The sequence below is a fragment of the Coturnix japonica genome, chromosome 19 (genome assembly GCF_054131305.1).
Source record: "Coturnix japonica strain WE chromosome 19, WE-NBRP24, whole genome shotgun sequence".
Taxonomy (NCBI): Eukaryota; Metazoa; Chordata; class Aves; order Galliformes; family Phasianidae; genus Coturnix; species Coturnix japonica.
Window position 1 is genome coordinate 2,348,087 of NC_140681.1, and position 19,874 is coordinate 2,367,960.

General features: G+C 51.7%; 2 protein-coding genes across 3 annotated transcripts; both read left to right on the plus strand.

Moving 5' to 3' along the window:
* The first annotated feature begins 256 nt into the window (after window positions 1–256).
* Window positions 257–9,579, plus strand: LOC146757765 (uncharacterized). The gene is made up of 4 exons (XM_085520106.1): window positions 257–2,453; window positions 3,370–3,532; window positions 8,405–8,657; window positions 9,018–9,579. The coding sequence occupies exon 1, from the start codon at window positions 543–545 to the stop codon at window positions 1,401–1,403; it is 861 nt and encodes a 286-aa protein (XP_085376232.1). The 5' UTR covers window positions 257–542; the 3' UTR covers window positions 1,404–2,453; window positions 3,370–3,532; window positions 8,405–8,657; window positions 9,018–9,579.
* A 675-nt stretch (window positions 9,580–10,254) lies between these two features.
* Window positions 10,255–19,608, plus strand: LOC146757766 (uncharacterized). Of its 2 annotated transcripts, none has more exons than XM_085520086.1 (5): window positions 10,255–11,512; window positions 12,188–12,452; window positions 13,369–13,531; window positions 18,434–18,686; window positions 19,047–19,608. In XM_085520086.1, the coding sequence occupies exon 1, from the start codon at window positions 10,541–10,543 to the stop codon at window positions 11,465–11,467; it is 927 nt and encodes a 308-aa protein (XP_085376212.1). In that variant the 5' UTR covers window positions 10,255–10,540; the 3' UTR covers window positions 11,468–11,512; window positions 12,188–12,452; window positions 13,369–13,531; window positions 18,434–18,686; window positions 19,047–19,608. The 2 variants fall into 2 exon arrangements, with proteins under 2 accessions (XP_085376212.1, XP_085376211.1); XM_085520085.1 differs by having other exon boundaries at window positions 12,354–12,452.
* The last annotated feature ends 266 nt before the right edge of the window (window positions 19,609–19,874 follow it).

The following is a 19,874-nucleotide window of genomic DNA, read 5'->3' on the forward strand; positions in this document are numbered from 1 at the left end:
TTGTTTTTATGTATTCACTATTGGTGTGGCATTTTGTTGTTTTGTTCTGCTTTGAGATCAAGGGGTAATTTAACACCGTTGGAAGTCATTGGGGTTCAGGAGTAGCACATGTAGAATTTTGATCATGCAGCAAGTTGTGATTTCTACTGTGTTAAAGAACTGGCACACACATATACGCCTGCAGCCGGAGCTTGATTGACTCTCGTCAATACGGCCTTCCAAAGCCCGGCCCTGGGGAGTTGTCCAAAAATTTTCCAACCTTTTGTATTACCTAAGTTTATTTTAAACAGACAAGGAGGAGTAATCTCTTAAAGGCTTTTTTAAAGGCATTGGACTAGGTTTTGATTATCACGTCTCAGGAAGCTTCTGCATTCCACCTAGTGCTAATGTGATACATCAAGAGCAGATGACACAAGAGATTCAGGCCTTGCTGCCAGTCTTTTACGAATCAGAACTTTGTTTCATGTTGCCAGATATTGTGGTTTCCTTTTCAGGGGATTCCTTTGCTGTATAATAAGAAGGCCGAGGGCATCCTGGCCTGCATGGGAAACAGTGTTGCCAGCAGGAGCAGAGAGGTGATTGTCCCCCTGTTGTCAGCACTGATGAGGCCGCAGCTCGAGTGCTGTGTTCAGTTTTGGGCCCCTCAGTGCAAGAAAGACATCGAGGCCCTGGAACGCGTTCAGAGGAGGGCAACAAAGCTGGTGAGGGGTCTGGAGCACAGGCCGTATGAGGAGCGGCTGAGGGAGCTGGGATTGTTCAGCCTGGAGAAGAGGAGGCTCAGGGGAGACCTCATTGCTCTCTCTAACTTCCTGAAGGGAGGCTGTAGTGAGCTGGGGCTCGGCCTCTTCTCTCGTGTCATTAATGATAGGACCAGAGGGAATGGCTTCAAGCTGCGACAGGGGAGATTCAGGCTGGACACTACGAGGTATTACTGCTCAGAAAGGGTGGCCAGGCACTGGAATGGACACAGGGAGGTGGTGAAGGGAAGGGGACGAGGGCGAGGAAGGAAGGAAGGGAAGGGGAAGGTAAAGGAAGGAAAGCGAGAGGAAAGACACGAAATGAGACGTGAATTTTGGGTCCTTTTCCGGCAGCCGCCCCCCCCCAACAGGCCCCAGCCCGGCCTGAGCCACGTGACAGTGCCAGTGCCAGTGACAGGAAGTGCTTCCTGCAGGCGGCGGAGAGCACTTCCGGGCCATGGCGGCATGGCGGCCATGAGCGGGGCCGGGAGGAGCGGGCTCTGTGCTGCGAACGGGGTCGGGCCTCGGTGCGGGGGCACGGAGGGGCTGTCGGGGGAGGAGCTCGCGGCGCTGCCGGCACCCAGAGGCGGCTCCCGGGCGGCTCCACGGTCTCGCTGTGCTGCGGAGTCACCCGGCCGGCCCCAAAAGCCTGGAGGCAGAGCCTGAGCCGGCCCCGGCCCGGATCGTGTGGTGCGGCTCCGGCCGTGCTGGGCTGTGCGGCAGGAAGATGACTTGCGGAATCAAACTCTATAACCCAAAGATGGGTTCTAAAGCAGGTATGTTTATTCCAGCGTTGCGCAGCGCCGGGTGCAAGCGGGAGAGCTCCACCAAACTTGCACACCGTAAGGAGAAAAGTGTGTTACAGATATAGGTTAAGCTAATACGTAATCAATAGTCTCCTCCTCAGTTTGATTACATATTCATTACATTCCCTAGGACCCCATTCCCCGCGACCCTTGCCGTTGTTTTGGGGTGAAATTCTTCTTCTGTTTTCTTCTTGGTGTTATCTGCTGCTATCGTTCTCCCATGTCAGCATCATCTTGCCCGGGGGTATCTAATCCTTCTTCTTGTCAGAGGTCTCCGGACAATTTCTTCTTATCTTTATTGCCCTCTTCTCTGGTTTTATTTTGACTAAGTGTCTGTAATTCCCCCTATCCCTGCACTTTTAAATGTAAACTATCTGCAGTTACCCTTTGTCTCGGATTCTGTGAAGTTCCCCTTTCCCTTTCTATAGCAAAGTGTTACCTTGCCTCCATTTCAGTCTTTGGGTCCCCAGGGAGGCTCTCTCTGGGGGTGTCCCGATTCGAAGGCAGGATTCAATCCCGCCGCAGCCCGTCCATGGCAGGCAAACGCTTCTCTCCTCTGCTCTTGGGACTCAGCAGTGCCAGGGGTTTCACAGCGCGCGTGTTGCAGTGGCTGGCAGCCTCCGTGTGTTTTTCTGTTGCATACAGGATCCCATGGTGGAGCCGCGTTAGAAGCAGACGTTGGTGTCTTGTGGCAGGAGCAAGGGCAGTGGAAGCGCTGCCCAGGGCAGGGCGGTGGTGACTGCCATGAGAGCGGAGGTCTGATGCCATCTGCGAGGGATGGGATTTGCATCCGGTGGCTTTTCCGTTGCAGAATGTCCAGCAGCAGAGCGTGAGTGGCCGTGAAATGAAGCTGGGCCCCAGGAGAGCCGCCTGGAGCTGCGTCACGAGCTTCGTGCGTGGCCAGCGCAAGGTAGGTGTGCCTTACTGTAAGCGTGCGCTGAAGCAGTGTTGGTTAAGCACGGCTCACTCCTCTGTCTGCAACAGATGGGCTTTCTGCGCGCTTTATTGCTGTGGCCGTAGAATTCCCTCTTTCTTACCATCTGATCTGTGAAGGCTTTTGTGTGGGAAGGTTTTGAGGAATGAGGGAGTAGAAATTGCTTTAGTCACGAGTCATCTGGAAAGGTTTCACAGAAACGGTGACATTTGCAGAAGGAACGTATTGGCATTGGCAGTTGTGCCAAATACTCACTGGGATGGAGAGGAGGGAGTACCTGCAGAAGACCGTTCTCTTCTGGTTTTGAGGAAGCCGGGCAGAGCTCAGATTGCAGCTTAAGCAATGTTCTTTTGTCACACTCTGTGTCCTGTGTTGCGTTCTCTCCTTTCGATTCCAGTTCTCCTGACAGGTTAGGCTTGAATTCAGCATAATATCTGCTTCTCCCTGGGTTCAGGTTCTTTGGGTCTCCTGCCTGCTTTTCTCCCTTTTCTTAATGGAGAGTGGAGTTTCTACCACAGAGCAAAGTTTCGTGATTGACAGAAACAAATATGGAACATATTAGATGAACACAGCTCTGCATTTTTTTCTTCCTCCGAACAGCAAGGGACTCCTGTGCTCTCATTAATATCATCAGTGAGTAGATGCTGCCTTCTGCTGGAGCCTAAAATGCTTTCTGCAGTTGAGTGGTTGGAAACATAGGGTTTTAACTTAAAATTGTTTGCGCAGGGTGAAGGTTGGGAATACAATTAGAATACAGTTACACAGTGTTCTATCCCCAGCACTTTCCATCATTTTTCTTAACACAGCTTACGGTTCATTTCAAAACAAACTAACAAAGATGAACTTGGGTTAGCGTAGCCTGTTTTAAATGATCCTTCTGTGTCTTTTCCAGGCTGGTAGCAGAATGGAGACTTTCCCGAGGCACTGAGGAACAGACACAAGCTTCTTTTGAAGGCTTCAATGAAATTCTGCCCCAGCAGTATCTGTGGTCTTTTGATGCTAAGGAGCTGGACGTAAAGGATTCTTTGACTATTGCCAGATCCAGGCTGCTACAGGTATGTCACGGTTTAAACTAAAAATCCACCTGCGTCCGTGACAGGGACTGTGGGCCCAGCAGGGGCCCTAGGCCGAAAGGAAAAAAAGTTAATTAGGAAAAGAAAACAGCAGCAACAATCTAAGGAGGCACACTTATTTACTAAATTACTATATCGAAATACAGGATAACACAGTATAATACAATATAATTGAAAATTGAGCTAACGAATCAAGCAAAATAGGAGAGAGAATGAGTCCCGAAACCGAGAGGCCTACTGTAAATCTAGGCGAAACGGTGAAGGCTCCCACACACTCCCCTGAACGCCAGAACTCGAAAGACGTCAGTCTAGCCTGCGACAGAGTTAATATAGTGTCCAGGTCCCGTGACCTCGTGTTGTTCTCTGGGAGATGTACTCTTCTTCTGTAAGTTGCAGATTCAGTAAAACTATTCATGCTTTATATGATGTTATGATGTGGAATACTGATAGCAAAATTACAAAATTATTAAACCATGACAAGGTAATACTTGCATTTCAGTCAGTGTCTGAAGAGCAAAGTTCATTAAGGCTGGCGGTTCTGTTTTCAGGATGTGTGAGAGAAGCCTTATGTATCAGTTAGTATTTGGTTACTGTGTTGGTCTTCACTTTCTTCTTTGCAACCAATTTACACGTTTCTAACGTTAAGATTCTGCCAGCATAAATTTTTTGGCTAACAGTGTTTTTGTAGTCCTTGACAATGTGATTTGCGTGTGTCTAAAGAGTGAGCAACTAGAAAGCAAGGGAGCAAAGAACCAAATATCAGCGGATGGTCAAATTACTGAGTGGAGCAGGTTTTAGCTGCTTTTGGGTTCTCCAAGTTATACTCTACAGCAAAACATCGTATTTCTAGCACAGAATGGTACGGTTAGGTAAAGACAAAGTACGTTGTTAGTTTGAATGTCTAAATACAAATGTTTTCATGAGTGGTATTTCTCTTTTGTGGCCTCTCCACATTTTCTTTGTGAGCGGATGTTATTATTTGCTATGAAAGTTTGAGAGTTTAATATTAAAAACGAGTGTAGTGTGATTGCAGGTGCTTTTAAGTACAGTAGTATTTCAGTACAATAGTCTTGCTGTAGAAGCAAAGTAGTAGGTTGTAGTTTCAATGATTCCATGTGGGTGCCCAGCCCAAAGTGGGGATTCCCTTATGAAAGGAGGGGGAGGGTGAAGGAGGCCGAGGGCCCTTTTCTCGGGGCCAGCTCTCTGTGCCCTCTTGCTGGCCGGAGAGAAGGGCTGCCCGCTGGACACAGGGAGTGCCTTGTAGCTCCCGTGCCGTGCCCTGCCCTCCAGCCCCCTCCTCATCCTATGCGGAACACCACTCCCAGCAGCACAGGTGCCATTTTGGAATCTTCCCCATGTCACAGCTGTCACCTTGGTTGCTGCGGCTCCACCCGACTCACTCACCTCTGAGAGTGCTGGGCAGGTAGCAGCCATGTCCAGCACGAAGCGAGGGCGAGAGGAATGTAGTGAGGATTTAAGTGGGAGAAGGAGCTGGGGGCCCCAGAACCGAAGAGGAGGAGGGTGCCCGCCATAACCATCAAATGGAGGAGGGGGAAAGGAGCCCGTTTCCATCATGCCTGGACCAGCCCTGTGACCACCACCCATGTGGAGCCGATGGAGGTGGATCCCCCTCCGGAGGAACCGATGGAGGTGGATCCCCCTCCAGAGGAGCCCATGGACGTGGATCCGCCCGCGGCATAGCTGGCCTGGCACCACACCACCGTGGTCATGGTCATGACCGTTGGCATGGTCACAGCTTCACCATCGCTGGTCCAGGCACTCGGCTCCTTTCCTGCTGCGTGGCCCCTGCCCCCAGCATGAGCTGGGTGGCATTATTTAACATCTTCTTCTCCTCCACCTCGTTGCTCCTCCGGTTCTGTGGGCCCCCAGTTCCTTCTTCCCCCTGTTGTAGTTAGGTGTTTGCTCTGTTCTTTGTTTTGATGGTTGTGTTAGGTTAGTGTTAGTGTTCAGTTTAGTTTTAGCGTTAGGGATAGGTTCCTGTTTGTTCTTTAGAGTTAGGCATAGGTTCCTGTTTGTTCTTTAGGGTTAGGTATAGGTTTCTGTTGTTATTTTAGAGTTAGGCATAGGTTAGTGTTCGTACTTACAGTCAGGCATTGGCTGCTACACTCAAGTAAAAGTAACCGCTGCTCCTGGGTAAGCACACAGTGTTGCCATCAGGGCTCAAGCTCAGGCAGCCAGCTGACCGGGGCAGAATTTGTGTTAGACGCTGCTCAGTGACAACACCCAGAACAAAGTAGCAAGGATGTGAAGTGCAGGAGACTACTTGCGCTTAGCACATTCTGTCTGCTGTAACAGCATTACTCAAAGATTTCTAATCAGGCCAAGATCTTTGTGATGCAGCAGTTTGTTCATTACTGCCATCATGGGCGCACAACCCTACTGGCGAGGAATGGAAGGCCCTATATGCTGGCCCGACCCTACCCGCAGGGAGGTGTGCTCCCTCCCCTGGGCACGGGTCAGGGACATTGCTGGGAGACTTCCCAGTCTGATCTGCCCTTCTGTCTACTATCCCCTGCTGATAGTTCAGGCTGGCAGTGAAGAAGTTAGTAAAAAAAGCCTGAAGGCTATCAAAGATGATTTCAGGGGACTGGGGCGGGTAATCGAAGGAACAGGTGTGCGGGTGGTTATTGCATCTGTACTTTCAGTGGCAGGGAGGGATACTGAGTTGGACCTAAAAACCCACCTCTTAAACAAATGGTTAAAGAGTCGGTGCAGACATAGGAGTCTTGGTGTTTTTCACCATGGGGCAATTTATTTGGCTCCTGGCATGACAGCTACAGACGGAAGCGGCCTGTCTCAAAGGGGTAAGAGGGTTCTAGCTGAGGAACTGTCAGGACCCCACCAAAAACCTGCACCCTGACTTGTAAAATGGTTACACAGATATAGGTACACCTCATACATAGTCAATGATGTAAGGAAGGACACTGGACACACCTTCGTTGGCTCCACAGCCGCAGTCCAACACGGCGGCCAGGCCCGTCGATCCATTCCTTTGCTTGCTGCCAGTTCCCACAGGGAGTCCTCACTCAGACACCTGAAACAACAACGCACACAAACACATCAGGCAAACAACAGACACGCACACAAACACAAAACGCCCTCCTCGGATCCCGCCACTCACCCTTCCTTTGCCAACTTCTCTCGCTCACCTTCAGGGCAGTGCCAGCCCCTTCAACCCGATCACAGAATCACAGAATGACCCGGGTTGGAAGGGACCTCAAGGATCATGAAGCACCAACCCCCGCCTGGCTGCGGGGCTGTGGCAGCCGGTGTGGCTGGGTGCAGCACGTGGGCATGTGGGAGGGCCTGCAGCAGGGATGTGGGGTGTAATCAGAGTGACTGGAATTCCAATTCAGTCAGAGGTCTTAATTGTAGGTAAGGGTTGAATCCGCCGAGGTGCCGCACAAGGAGAGGCGCTGGGTGCGACTATGGAAAGCAGAGCTTGTGTGTCCCAGGAGGCAGGCGTAGTCAGGTCCCCTTTGGAGCCTGCCGTTGTTGGTGCTCAGCTCAGGAGCCCCATCAGGAGCTGCTGCGTGCTGCGTCTGTGTCACGGACTTATCTAGATCAATATGATTGACTGATCAATCTATGATCTCCAGATGATGTTATGATGTGAAATACCAATAGAAAAAAATACAAAACCACAACAGTATGGCAGCCCAAAAAGATTCCCTTGTGGAAGAAGGGGGAGGGTGAAGGAGGGTGAAGGAGGCCGAGGGCCCTTTACTTGGGGCCGGCTCGTCTGTGCCCTCTTGCTGGCCAGAGAGAAGGGCTGCCCGCTGGGCACAGGGAGCACCTTGTAGCTCCCGTACCATGCCCTGCCCTCCAGCCCCCTCCTCATCCTATGTGGAACTCCAGTGCCAGCAGTGCGGCCGCCATTTTAGAACCCTCTCCATGTCACCATGGTCACCGTTGCCGCATGCCTCTGACAGTTGTGGCAGTTAACAGCCATGCCTGCTGCAAAGAGGGCGAGGGTTGAAGTTTCTGGTGGGAGGATGGAGCTGGGGGCCCTAGGAGTCAGAAGGAGGAGGGGGCCCGCCATGACCATCAGGCAGAGGAGGGGTAAGAGAGCCATTATCCATCATGCCTGGACCAGCCCTGTGACCACCACCCATGTGGAGCCTATGGAGGTGGATCCCCCTCCGGAGGAACCGATGGAGGTGGATCCCCCTCCAGAGGAGCCCATGGACGTGGATCCGCCCGCGGCATAGCTGGCCTGGCACCACACCACCGTGCCAGGCCCCGCGTTGGCATGGTCACAGCTTCACCATCGCTGGTCCAGGCACTCGGCTCCTTTCCTGCTGCGCAGCCCCTGCCCCCAGCATTAGCTGGGTGGCATTATTTAACATCATCTTCTCCTCCACGTTGTTGCTCCTCTGGTTCTGTGGGCCCCCAGTTCCTTCTTGCCCCTGTTAGGTTAGGTGCTTGTTATGTTTTTGTTGATTGTAGTGTTAGATTAGTGTTAGTGTTAGTGTTCAGTTTAGTTTTAGCGTTAGGGATAGGTTCCTGTTCGTTTTTTAGAGTTAGGCATAGGTTCCTGTTTGTTCTTTAGGGTTAGGTATAGGTTTTTGTTGTTATTTTAGAGTTAGGTATAGGTTTTTATTGTTATTTTAGAGTTAGGTATAGGTTTCTGTTGTTATTTTAGAGTTAGGCATAGGTTAGTGTTCGTACTTGCAGTCAGGCATTGGCTGTTACACTCAAGTAAAAGTAACCGCTGCTCCTTGGGTAAGCATGCAGCTGGTTGCTCACCCCGAGCAATGAGTGCGACTGCCCTGACAGTTTGATGACATCTGCGATGAACTGAATTTCCCTCTTGGGACTTTTCCTTTGCAGAACATGGAGGAGCAGAGCGTGAGTGGGCTGAGAAATGGAGCTGGGACTCAGGAGAGCAACACGTGGCTGTGTCCCAGAGCTCCCAAAGTGTGGCCATTGCAAGGTAGGCGTGCCTTACCGTAAGCGTTGTTCAAGCACAGCTCCTGGCACTGTCTGCAACAGATCCGCTCTCTGCGTGCTTTCTTTCAGTCGCTGGTGTTGTGCAGCACAGCCACGGCACGGCCCTCAGTGCGTACGCGAGGAGCGTGAAAAGGTAGGTGGTGAATTTTCATCTTGCTAACGCTAGGATTAGGAATGGTGAGCATTCCTAAAAGAGTGGCCACAAAGGTGTGATCTGCCTCGGGGAGAAGTTGATTCTCGCCTCTTCAGCTTTTCCCTTCTTTTCTGTCCACCTGTCCTTTCCAGCTCCTCCTCCCCTCAGCTGCAAGTGGGGCGGTGCTCGAGTGTGAGGACTCTTCCTTGGCATGCGGTAACAGACAATGCAGATGTGACTTTTGTGTCCTTCCTTGTTCTTGGGTTCGTAGCCCAGGGATATCTTGCGAGCAGCTCTCTAAGTCAGACTGTGCTGGCAGCGTGCGTGAGTGAAATAGTGCCTCTTTTTTCCCTCTTGCAGCAAGCTTGCCGAGGCAAGGCAAGCGCTACTCAGCTGAGGAAGAAAGCCGAGAAGGAAAGCAGAAAGCAACGATGAGGGCTTGAGCAAGAAGCTACAAAGGACAGCAGAACCACCTGCAACGCTTCCTCGGAGGTGGCACCAAGAGCTGCTGACTCAACAGCCCAGTTTACTGGCACAGCCGTGCTTTCCCTGTCATGGACGGTGGAGATGATGGAAGTGAACTGGACAGGAAGGACTTGTGCTGCGTTAGAAGCAATGAGGGCTTCACATAGGCAGGACTTGGTGTATGGCAAGAGCTGGAGACGCTGCGTTCCTTCAGGGTGTGTCTCTTGAGGTCCAGGCCTGGTGTAGGGTTAGGTTGAAATAGGGCTGGCTGGGACTGGAGAGGGAGGAGGTGACGTAGCCCCGGGGTTTGGCTTCTCCTTGGGTCTGACTGGAGGCTGAGTGACTGATTGCTAAGCGGCAATCCTGGGCACTGGGGTTTCATTTTGGGGTGTGGGCGGGGCAATAAATAGAAGCCAAATCTTCTTGTACGCAATAAAATTGAAGCGAACTTTCTAAACCTGGTGCTGCCTCTTTCAGTAGCTGGTCAGAACGTCCCTCGCTCGGGCTGGCAATCGCAGGGCGATGAAGCGGTCGGCTTCACGTCTCTCCCTTGACATGGTGCAGTGCAGGTTTTCCCCCGTTTCCTTGTTGGTCTTCCCAACCTGTGGCCTTTCAGCCAACCCGTAAGTGCTGGTGACAGGCTGTGAGCATCTCCTTGCTCTCTGAGGACTGACAGAAAGAAACCAGAGGAGGGGAAGCAGCCCGGCAGGAAGAAGGGTGTCCCGTGCTCAGCCCCTTGAGTTGGCCTCTCTTCCCTGAGGGCTCTTTCAGCTTCTGATGGATGCACCGTGTGTTGCTGTTTGCCCTGGGAAGCCCAGCTGCACGCTGGCAGCCGTGGCCTGTGCATCAGCCTCCCCTTGAGGCCCAAGGAGTTGTTTGTTTTTATGTATTCACTATTGGTGTGGCATTTTGTTGTTTTGTTCTGCTTTGAGATCAAGGGGTAATTTAACACCGTTGGAAGTCATTGGGGTTCAGGAGTAGCACATGTAGAATTTTGATCATGCAGCAAGTTGTGATTTCTACTGTGTTAAAGAACTGGCACACACATATACGCCTGCAGCCGGAGCTTGATTGACTCTCGTCAATACGGCCTTCCAAAGCCCGGCCCTGGGGAGTTGTCCAAAAATTTTCCAACCTTTTGTATTACCTAAGTTTATTTTAAACAGACAAGGAGGAGTAATCTCTTAAAGGCTTTTTTAAAGGCATTGGACTAGGTTTTGATTATCACGTCTCAGGAAGCTTCTGCATTCCACCTAGTGCTAATGTGATACATCAAGAGCAGATGACACAAGAGATTCAGGCCTTGCTGCCAGTCTTTTACGAATCAGAACTTTGTTTCATGTTGCCAGATATTGTGGTTTCCTTTTCAGGGGATTCCTTTGCTGTATAATAAGAAGGCCGAGGGCATCCTGGCCTGCATGGGAAACAGTGTTGCCAGCAGGAGCAGAGAGGTGATTGTCCCCCTGTTGTCAGCACTGATGAGGCCGCAGCTCGAGTGCTGTGTTCAGTTTTGGGCCCCTCAGTGCAAGAAAGACATCGAGGCCCTGGAACGCGTTCAGAGGAGGGCAACAAAGCTGGTGAGGGGTCTGGAGCACAGGCCGTATGAGGAGCGGCTGAGGGAGCTGGGATTGTTCAGCCTGGAGAAGAGGAGGCTCAGGGGAGACCTCATTGCTCTCTCTAACTTCCTGAAGGGAGGCTGTAGTGAGCTGGGGCTCGGCCTCTTCTCTCGTGTCATTAATGATAGGACCAGAGGGAATGGCTTCAAGCTGCGACAGGGGAGATTCAGGCTGGACACTACGAGGTATTACTGCTCAGAAAGGGTGGCCAGGCACTGGAATGGACACAGGGAGGTGGTGAAGGGAAGGGGACGAGGGCGAGGAAGGAAGGAAGGGAAGGGGAAGGTAAAGGAAGGAAAGCGAGAGGAAAGACACGAAATGAGACGTGAATTTTGGGTCCTTTTCCGGCAGCCGCCCCCCCCCCAACAGGCCCCAGCCCGGCCTGAGCCACGTGACAGTGCCAGTGCCAGTGACAGGAAGTGCTTCCTGCAGGCGGCGGAGAGCACTTCCGGGCCATGGCGGCATGGCGGCCATGAGCGGGGCCGGGAGGAGCGGGCTCTGTGCTGCGAACGGGGTCGGGCCTCGGGGCGGGGGCACGGAGGGGCTGTCGGGGGAGGAGCTCGCGGCGCTGCCGGCACCCAGAGGCGGCTCCCGGGCGGCTCCACGGTCTCGCTGTGCTGCGGAGTCACCCGGCCGGCCCCAAAAGCCTGGAGGCAGAGCCTGAGCCGGCCCCGGCCCGGATCGTGTGGTGCGGCTCCGGCCGTGCTGGGCTGTGCGGCAGGAAGATGACTTGCGGAATCAAACTCTATAACCCAAAGATGGGTTCTAAAGCAGGTATGTTTATTCCAGCGTTGCGCAGCGCCGGGTGCAAGCGGGAGAGCTCCACCAAACTTGCACACCGTAAGGAGAAAAGTGTGTTACAGATATAGGTTAAGCTAATACGTAATCAATAGTCTCCTCCTCAGTTTGATTACATATTCATTACATTCCCTAGGACCCCATTCCCCGCGACCCTTGCCGTTGTTTTGGGGTGAAATTCTTCTTCTGTTTTCTTCTTGGTGTTATCTGCTGGTATCGTTCTCCCATGTCAGCATCATCTTGCCCGGGGGTATCTAATCCTTCTTCTTGTCAGAGGTCTCCGGACAATTTCTTCTTATCTTTATTGCCCTCTTCTCTGGTTTTATTTTGACTAAGTGTCTGTAATTCCCCCTATCCCTGCACTTTTAAATGTAAACTATCTGCAGTTACCCTTTGTCTCGGATTCTGTGAAGTTCCCCTTTCCCTTTCTATAGCAAAGTGTTACCTTGCCTCCATTTCAGTCTTTGGGTCCCCAGGGAGGCTCTCCCTGGGGGTGTCCCGATTCGAAGGCAGGATTCAATCCCGCCGCAGCCCGTCCATGGCAGGCAAACGCTTCTCTCCTCTGCTCTTGGGACTCAGCAGTGCCAGGGGTTTCACAGCGCGCGTGTTGCAGTGGCTGGCAGCCTCCGTGTGTTTCTCTATTGCATACAGGATCCCATGATGGAGCCGCGTCAGAAGCAGACGTTGGTGTCTTGTGGCAGGAGCAAGGGCAGTGGAAGCGCTGCCCAGGGCAGGGCGGTGGTGACTGCCATGAGAGCGGAGGTCTGATGCCATCTGCGAGGGATGGGATTTGCATCCGGTGGCTTTTCCGTTGCAGAATGTCCAGCAGCAGAGCGTGAGTGGCCGTGAAATGAAGCTGGGCCCCAGGAGAGCCGCCTGGAGCTGCGTCACGAGCTTCGTGCGTGGCCAGCGCAAGGTAGGTGTGCCTTACTGTAAGTGTGCGCTGAAGCAGTGTTGGTTAAGCACGGCTCACTCCTCTGTCTGCAACAGATGGGCTTTCTGCGCGCTTTATTGCTGTGGCCGTAGAATTCCCTCTTTCTTACCATCTGATCTGTGAAGGCTTTTGTGTGGGAAGGTTTTGAGGAATGAGGGAGTAGAAATTGCTTTAGTCACAAGTCATCTGGAAAGGTTTCACAGAAACGGTGACATTTGCAGAAGGAACGTATTGGCATTGGCAGTTGTGCCAAATACTCACTGGGATGGAGAGGAGGGAGTACCTGCAGAAGACCGTTCTCTTCTGGTTTTGAGGAAGCCGGGCAGAGCTCAGATTGCAGCTTAAGCAATGTTCTTTTGTCACACTCTGTGTCCTGTGTTGCGTTCTCTCCTTTCGATTCCAGTTCTCCTGACAGGTTAGGCTTGAATTCAGCATAATATCTGCTTCTCCCTGGGTTCAGGTTCTTTGGGTCTCCTGCCTGCTTTTCTCCCTTTTCTTAATGGAGAGTGGAGTTTCTACCACAGAGCAAAGTTTTGTGATTGACAGAAACAAATATGGAACATATTAGATGAACACAGCTCTGCATTTTTTTCTTCCTCCGAACAGCAAGGGACTCCTGTGCTCTCATTAATATCATCAGTGAGTAGATGCTGCCTTCTACTGGAGCCTAAAATGCTTTCTGCAGTTGAGTGGTTGGAAACATAGGGTTTTAACTTAAAATTGTTTGCGCAGGGTGAAGGTTGGGAATACAATTAGAATACAGTTACACAGTGCTCTATCCCCAGCACTTTCCATCATTTTTCTTAACACAGCTTACGGTTCATTTCAAAACAAACTAACAAAGATGAACTTGGGTTAGCGTAGCCCGTTTTACATGATCCTTCTGTGTCTTTTCCAGGCTGGTAGCAGAATGGAGACTTTCCCGAGGCACTGAGGAACAGACACAAGCTTCTTTTGAAGGCTTCAATGAAATTCTGCCCCAGCAGTATCTGTGGTCTTTTGATGCTAAGGAGCTGGACGTAAAGGATTCTTTGACTATTGCCAGATCCAGGCTGCTACAGGTATGTCACGGTTTAAACTAAAAATCCACCTGCGTCCGTGACAGGGACTGTGGGCCCAGCAGGGGCCCTAGGCCGAAAGGAAAAAAAGTTAATTAGGAAAAGAAAACAGCAGCAACAATCTAAGGAGGCACACTTATTTACTAAATTACTATATCGAAATACAGGATAACACAGTATAATACAATATAATTGAAAATTGAGCTAACGAATCAAGCAAAATAGGAGAGAGAATGAGTCCCGAAACCGAGAGGCCTACTGTAAATCTAGGCGAAACGGTGAAGGCTCCCACACACTCCCCTGAACGCCAGAACTCGAAAGACGTCAGTCTAGCCTGCGACAGAGTTAATATAGTGTCCAGGTCCCGTGACCTCGTGTTGTTCTCTGGGAGATGTACTCTTCTTCTGTAAGTTGCAGATTCAGTAAAATTATTCATGCTTTATATGATGTTATGATGTGGAATACTGATAGCAAAATTACAAAATTATTAAACCATGACAAGGTAATACTTGCATTTCAGTCAGTGTCTGAAGAGCAAAGTTCATTAAGGCTGGCGGTTCTGTTTTCAGGATGTGTGAGAGAAGCCTTATGTATCAGTTAGTATTTGGTTACTGTGTTGGTCTTCACTTTCTTCTTTGCAACCAATTTACACGTTTCTAACGTTAAGATTCTGCCAGCATAAATTTTTTGGCTAACAGTGTTTTTGTAGTCCTTGACAATGTGATTTGCATGTGTCTAAAGAGTGAGCAACTAGAAAGCAAGGGAGAAAAGAACCAAATATCAGCGGATGGTCAAATTACTGAGTGGAGCAGGTTTTAGCTGCTTTTGGGTTCTCCAAGTTATACTCTACAGCAAAACATCGTATTTCTAGCACAGAATGGTACGGTTAGGTAAAGACAAAGTACGTTGTTAGTTTGAATGTCTAAATACAAATGTTTTCATGAGTGGTATTTCTCTTTTGTGGCCTCTCCACATTTTCTTTGTGAGCGGATGTTATTATTTGCTATGAAAGTTTGAGAGTTTAATATTAAAAACGAGTGTAGTGTGATTGCAGGTGCTTTTAAGTACAGTAGTATTTCAGTACAATAGTCTTGCTGTAGAAGCAAAGTAGTAGGTTGTAGTTTCAATGATTCCATGTGGGTGCCCAGCCCAAAGTGGGGATTCCCTTATGAAAGGAGGGGGAGGGTGAAGGAGGCCGAGGGCCCTTTTCTCGGGGCCAGCTCTCTGTGCCCTCTTGCTGGCCGGAGAGAAGGGCTGCCCGCTGGACACAGGGAGTGCCTTGTAGCTCCCGTGCCGTGCCCTGCCCTCCAGCCCCCTCCTCATCCTATGCGGAACACCACTCCCAGCAGCACAGGTGCCATTTTGGAATCTTCCCCATGTCACAGCTGTCACCTTGGTTGCTGCGGCTCCACCCGACTCACTCACCTCTGAGAGTGCTGGGCAGGTAGCAGCCATGTCCAGCACGAAGCGAGGGCGAGAGGAATGTAGTGAGGATTTAAGTGGGAGAAGGAGCTGGGGGCCCCAGAACCGAAGAGGAGGAGGGTGCCCGCCATAACCATCAAATGGAGGAGGGGGAAAGGAGCCCGTTTCCATCATGCCTGGACCAGCCCTGTGACCACCACCCATGTGGAGCCGATGGAGGTGGATCCCCCTCCGGAGGAACTGATGGAGGTGGATCCCCCTCCAGAGGAGCCCATGGACGTGGATCCGCCCGCGGCATAGCTGGCCTGGCACCACACCACCGTGCCAGGCCCCGCGTTGGCATGGTCACAGCTTCACCATCGCTGGTCCAGGCACTCGGCTCCTTTCCTGCTGCGCGGCCCCTGCCCCCAGCATGAGCTGGGTGGCATTATTTAACATCTTCTTCTCCTCCACCTCGTTGCTCCTCCGGTTCTGTGGGCCCCCAGTTCCTTCTTCCCCCTGTTGTAGTTAGGTGTTTGCTCTGTTCTTTGTTTTGATGGTAGTGTTAGGTTAGTGTTAGTGTTCAGTTTAGTTTTAGCGTTAGGGATAGGTTCCTGTTTGTTCTTTAGAGTTAGGCATAGGTTCCTGTTTGTTCTTTAGGGTTAGGTATAGGTTTCTGTTGTTATTTTAGAGTTAGGCGTAGGTTAGTGTTCGTACTTACAGTCAGGCATTGGCTGCTACACTCAAGTAAAAGTAACCGCTGCTCCTGGGTAAGCACACAGTGTTGCCATCAGGGCTCAAGCTCAGGCAGCCAGCTGACCGGGGCAGAATTTGTGTTAGACGCTGCTCAGTGACAACACCCAGAACAAAGTAGCAAGGATGTGAAGTGCAGGAGACTACTTGCGCTTAGCACATTCTGTCTGCTGTAACAGCATTACTCAAAGATTTCTAATCAGGCCAAGATCTTTGTGATGCAGCAGTTTGTTCATTACTGCCATCATGGGCGCACAACCCTACTGGCGAGGAATGGAAGGCCCTATATGCTGGCCCGACCCTACCCGCAGGGAGGTGTGCTCCCTCCCCTGGGCACGGGTCAGGGACATTGCTGGGAGACTTCCCAGTCTGATCTGCCCTTCTGTCTACTATCCCCTGCTGATAGTTCAGGCTGGCAGTGAAGAAGTTAGTAAAAAAAGCCTGAAGGCTATCAAAGATGATTTCAGGGGACTGGGGCGGGTAATCGAAGGAACAGGTGTGCGGGTGGTTATTGCATCTGTACTTTCAGTGGCAGGGAGGGATACTGAGTTGGACCTAAAAACCCACCTCTTAAACAAATGGTTAAAGAGTCGGTGCAGACATAGGAGTCTTGGTGTTTTTCACCATGGGGCAATTTATTTGGCTCCTGGCATGACAGCTACAGACGGAAGCGGCCTGTCTCAAAGGGGTAAGAGGGTTCTAGCTGAGGAACTGTCAGGACCCCACCAAAAACCTGCACCCTGACTTGTAAAATGGTTACACAGATATAGGTACACCTCATACATAGTCAATGTTGTAAGGAAGGACACTGGACACACCTTCGTTGGCTCCACAGCCGCAGTCCAACACGGCGGCCAGGCCCGTCGATCCATTCCTTTGCTTGCTGCCAGTTCCCACAGGGAGTCCTCACTCAGACACCTGAAACAACAACGCACACAAACACATCAGGCAAACAACAGACACGCACACAAACACAAAACGCCCTCCTCGGATCCCGCCACTCACCCTTCCTTTGCCAACTTCTCTCGCTCACCTTCAGGGCAGTGCCAGCCCCTTCAACCCGATCACAGAATCACAGAATGACCTGGGTTGGAAGGGACCTCAAGGATCATGAAGCACCAACCCCCGCCTGGCTGCGGGGCTGTGGCAGCCGGTGTGGCTGGGTGCAGCACGTGGGCATGTGGGAGGGCCTGCAGCAGGGATGTGGGGTGTAATCAGAGTGACTGGAATTCCAATTCAGTCAGAGGTCTTAATTGTAGGTAAGGGTTGAATCCGCCGAGGTGCCGCACAAGGAGAGGCGCTGGGTGCGACTATGGAAAGCAGAGCTTGTGTGTCCCAGGAGGCAGGCGTAGTCAGGTCCCCTTTGGAGCCTGCCGTTGTTGGTGCTCAGCTCAGGAGCCCCATCAGGAGCTGCTGCGTGCTGCGTCTGTGTCACGGACTTATCTAGATCAATATGATTGACTGATCAATCTATGATCTCCAGATGATGTTATGATGTGAAATACCAATAGAAAAAAATACAAAACCACAACAGTATGGCAGCCCAAAAAGATTCCCTTGTGGAAGAAGGGGGAGGGTGAAGGAGGGTGAAGGAGGCCGAGGGCCCTTTACTTGGGGCCGGCTCGTCTGTGCCCTCTTGCTGGCCAGAGAGAAGGGCTGCCCGCTGGGCACAGGGAGCACCTTGTAGCTCCCGTACCATGCCCTGCCCTCCAGCCCCCTCCTCATCCTATGTGGAACTCCAGTGCCAGCAGTGCGGCCGCCATTTTAGAACCCTCTCCATGTCACCATGATCACCGTTGCCGCATGCCTCTGACAGTTGTGGCAGTTAACAGCCATGCCTGCTGCAAAGAGGGCGAGGGTTGAAGTTTCTGGTGGGAGGATGGAGCTGGGGGCCCTAGGAGTCAGAAGGAGGAGGGGGCCCGCCATGACCATCAGGCAGAGGAGGGGTAAGAGAGCCATTATCCATCATGCCTGGACCAGCCCTGTGACCACCACCCATGTGGAGCCTATGGAGGTGGATCCCCCTCCGGAGGAACCGATGGAGGTGGATCCCCCTCCGGAGGAACCGATGGAGGTGGATCCCCCTCCAGAGGAGCCCATGGACGTGGATCCGCCCGCGGCATAGCTGGCCTGGCACCACACCACCGTGCCAGGCCCCGCGTTGGCATGGTCACAGCTTCACCATCGCTGGTCCAGGCACTCGGCTCCTTTCCTGCTGCGCGGCCCCTGCCCCCAGCATTAGCTGGGTGGCATTATTTAACATCTTCTGCTCCTCCACCTTGTTGCTCCTCTGGTTCTGTGGGCCCCCAGTTCCATCTTCCCCCTGTTAGGTTAGGTGTTTGTTATGTTCTTTTTTGTTGATGGTAGTGTTAAGTTAGTGTTAGTGTTAGTGTTCAGTTTAGTTTTAGTGTTAGGGATAGGTTCCTGTTCGTTTTTTAGAGTTAGGCATAGGTTCCTGTTTGTTCTTTAGGGTTAGGTATAGGTTTTTGTTGTTATTTTAGAGTTAGGTATAGGTTTTTGTTGTTATTTTAGAGTTAGGTATAGGTTTCTGTTGTTATTTTAGAGTTAGGCATAGGTTAGTGTTCGTACTTGCAGTCAGGCATTGGCTGTTACACTCAAGTAAAAGTAACCGCTGCTCCTTGGGTAAGCATGCAGCTGGTTGCTCACCCCGAGCAATGAGTGCGACTGCCCTGACAGTTTGATGACATCTGCGATGAACTGAATTTCCCTCTTGGGACTTTTCCTTTGCAGAACATGGAGGAGCAGAGCGTGAGTGGGCTGAGAAATGGAGCTGGGACTCAGGAGAGCAACACGTGGCTGTGTCCCAGAGCTCCCAAAGTGTGGCCATTGCAAGGTAGGAGTGCCTTACCGAAAGCGTTGTTCAAGCACAGCTCCTGGCACTGTCTGCAACAGATCCGCTCTCTGCGTGCTTTCTTTCAGTCGCTGGTGTTGTGCAGCACAGCCACGGCACGGCCCTCAGTGCGTACGCGAGGAGCGTGAAAAGGTAGGTGGTGAATTTTCATCTTGCTAACGCTAGGATTAGGAATGGTGAGCATTCCTAAAAGAGTGGCCACAAAGGTGTGATCTGCCTCGGGGAGAAGTTGATTCTCGCCTCTTCAGCTTTTCCCTTCTTTTCTGTCCACCTGTCCTTTCCAGCTCCTCCTCCCCTCAGCTGCAAGTGGGGCAGTGCTCGAGTGTGAGGACTCTTCCTTGGCATGCGGTAACAGACAATGCAGATGTGACTTTTGTGTCCTTCCTTGTTCTTGGGTTCGTAGCCCAGGGATATCTTGCGAGCAGCTCTCTAAGTCAGACTGTGCTGGCAGCGTGCGTGAGTGAAATAGTGCCTCTTTTTTCCCTCTTGCAGCAAGCTTGCCGAGGCAAGGCAAGCGCTACTCAGCTGAGGAAGAAAGCCGAGAAGGAAAGCAGAAAGCAACGATGAGGGCTTGAGCAAGAAGCTACAAAGGACAGCAGAACCACCTGCAACGCTTCCTCGGAGGTGGCACCAAGAGCTGCTGACTCAACAGCCCAGTTTACTGGCACAGCCGTGCTTTCCCTGTCATGGACGGTGGAGATGATGGAAGTGAACTGGACAGGAAGGACTTGTGCTGCGTTAGAAGCAATGAGGGCTTCACATAGGCAGGACTTGGTGTATGGCAAGAGCTGGAGACGCTGCGTTCCTTCAGGGTGTGTCTCTTGAGGTCCAGGCCTGGTGTAGGGTTAGGTTGAAATAGGGCTGGCTGGGACTGGAGAGGGAGGAGGTGACGTAGCCCCGGGGTTTGGCTTCTCCTTGGGTCTGACTGGAGGCTGAGTGACTGATTGCTAAGCGGCAATCCTGGGCACTGGGGTTTCATTTTGGGGTGTGGGCGGGGCAATAAATAGAAGCCAAATCTTCTTGTACGCAATAAAATTGAAGCGAACTTTCTAAACCTGGTGCTGCCTCTTTCAGTAGCTGGTCAGAACGTCCCTCGCTCGGGCTGGCAATCGCAGGGCGATGAAGCGGTCGGCTTCACGTCTCTCCCTTGACATGGTGCAGTGCAGGTTTTCCCCCGTTTCCTTGTTGGTCTTCCCAACCTGTGGCCTTTCAGCCAACCCGTAAGTGCTGGTGACAGGCTGTGAGCATCTCCTTGCTCTCTGAGGACTGACAGAAAGAAACCAGAGGAGGGGAAGCAGCCCGGCAGGAAGAAGGGTGTCC

Excerpts from the sequence above, each read along its gene's own strand:
- LOC146757765 (XM_085520106.1), top strand. The coding sequence starts at position 543 with ATGGGAAACAGTGTTGCCAGCAGGAGCAGAGAGGTGATTGTCCCCCTG.
- LOC146757766 (XM_085520086.1), top strand. The coding sequence starts at position 10,541 with ATGGGAAACAGTGTTGCCAGCAGGAGCAGAGAGGTGATTGTCCCCCTG.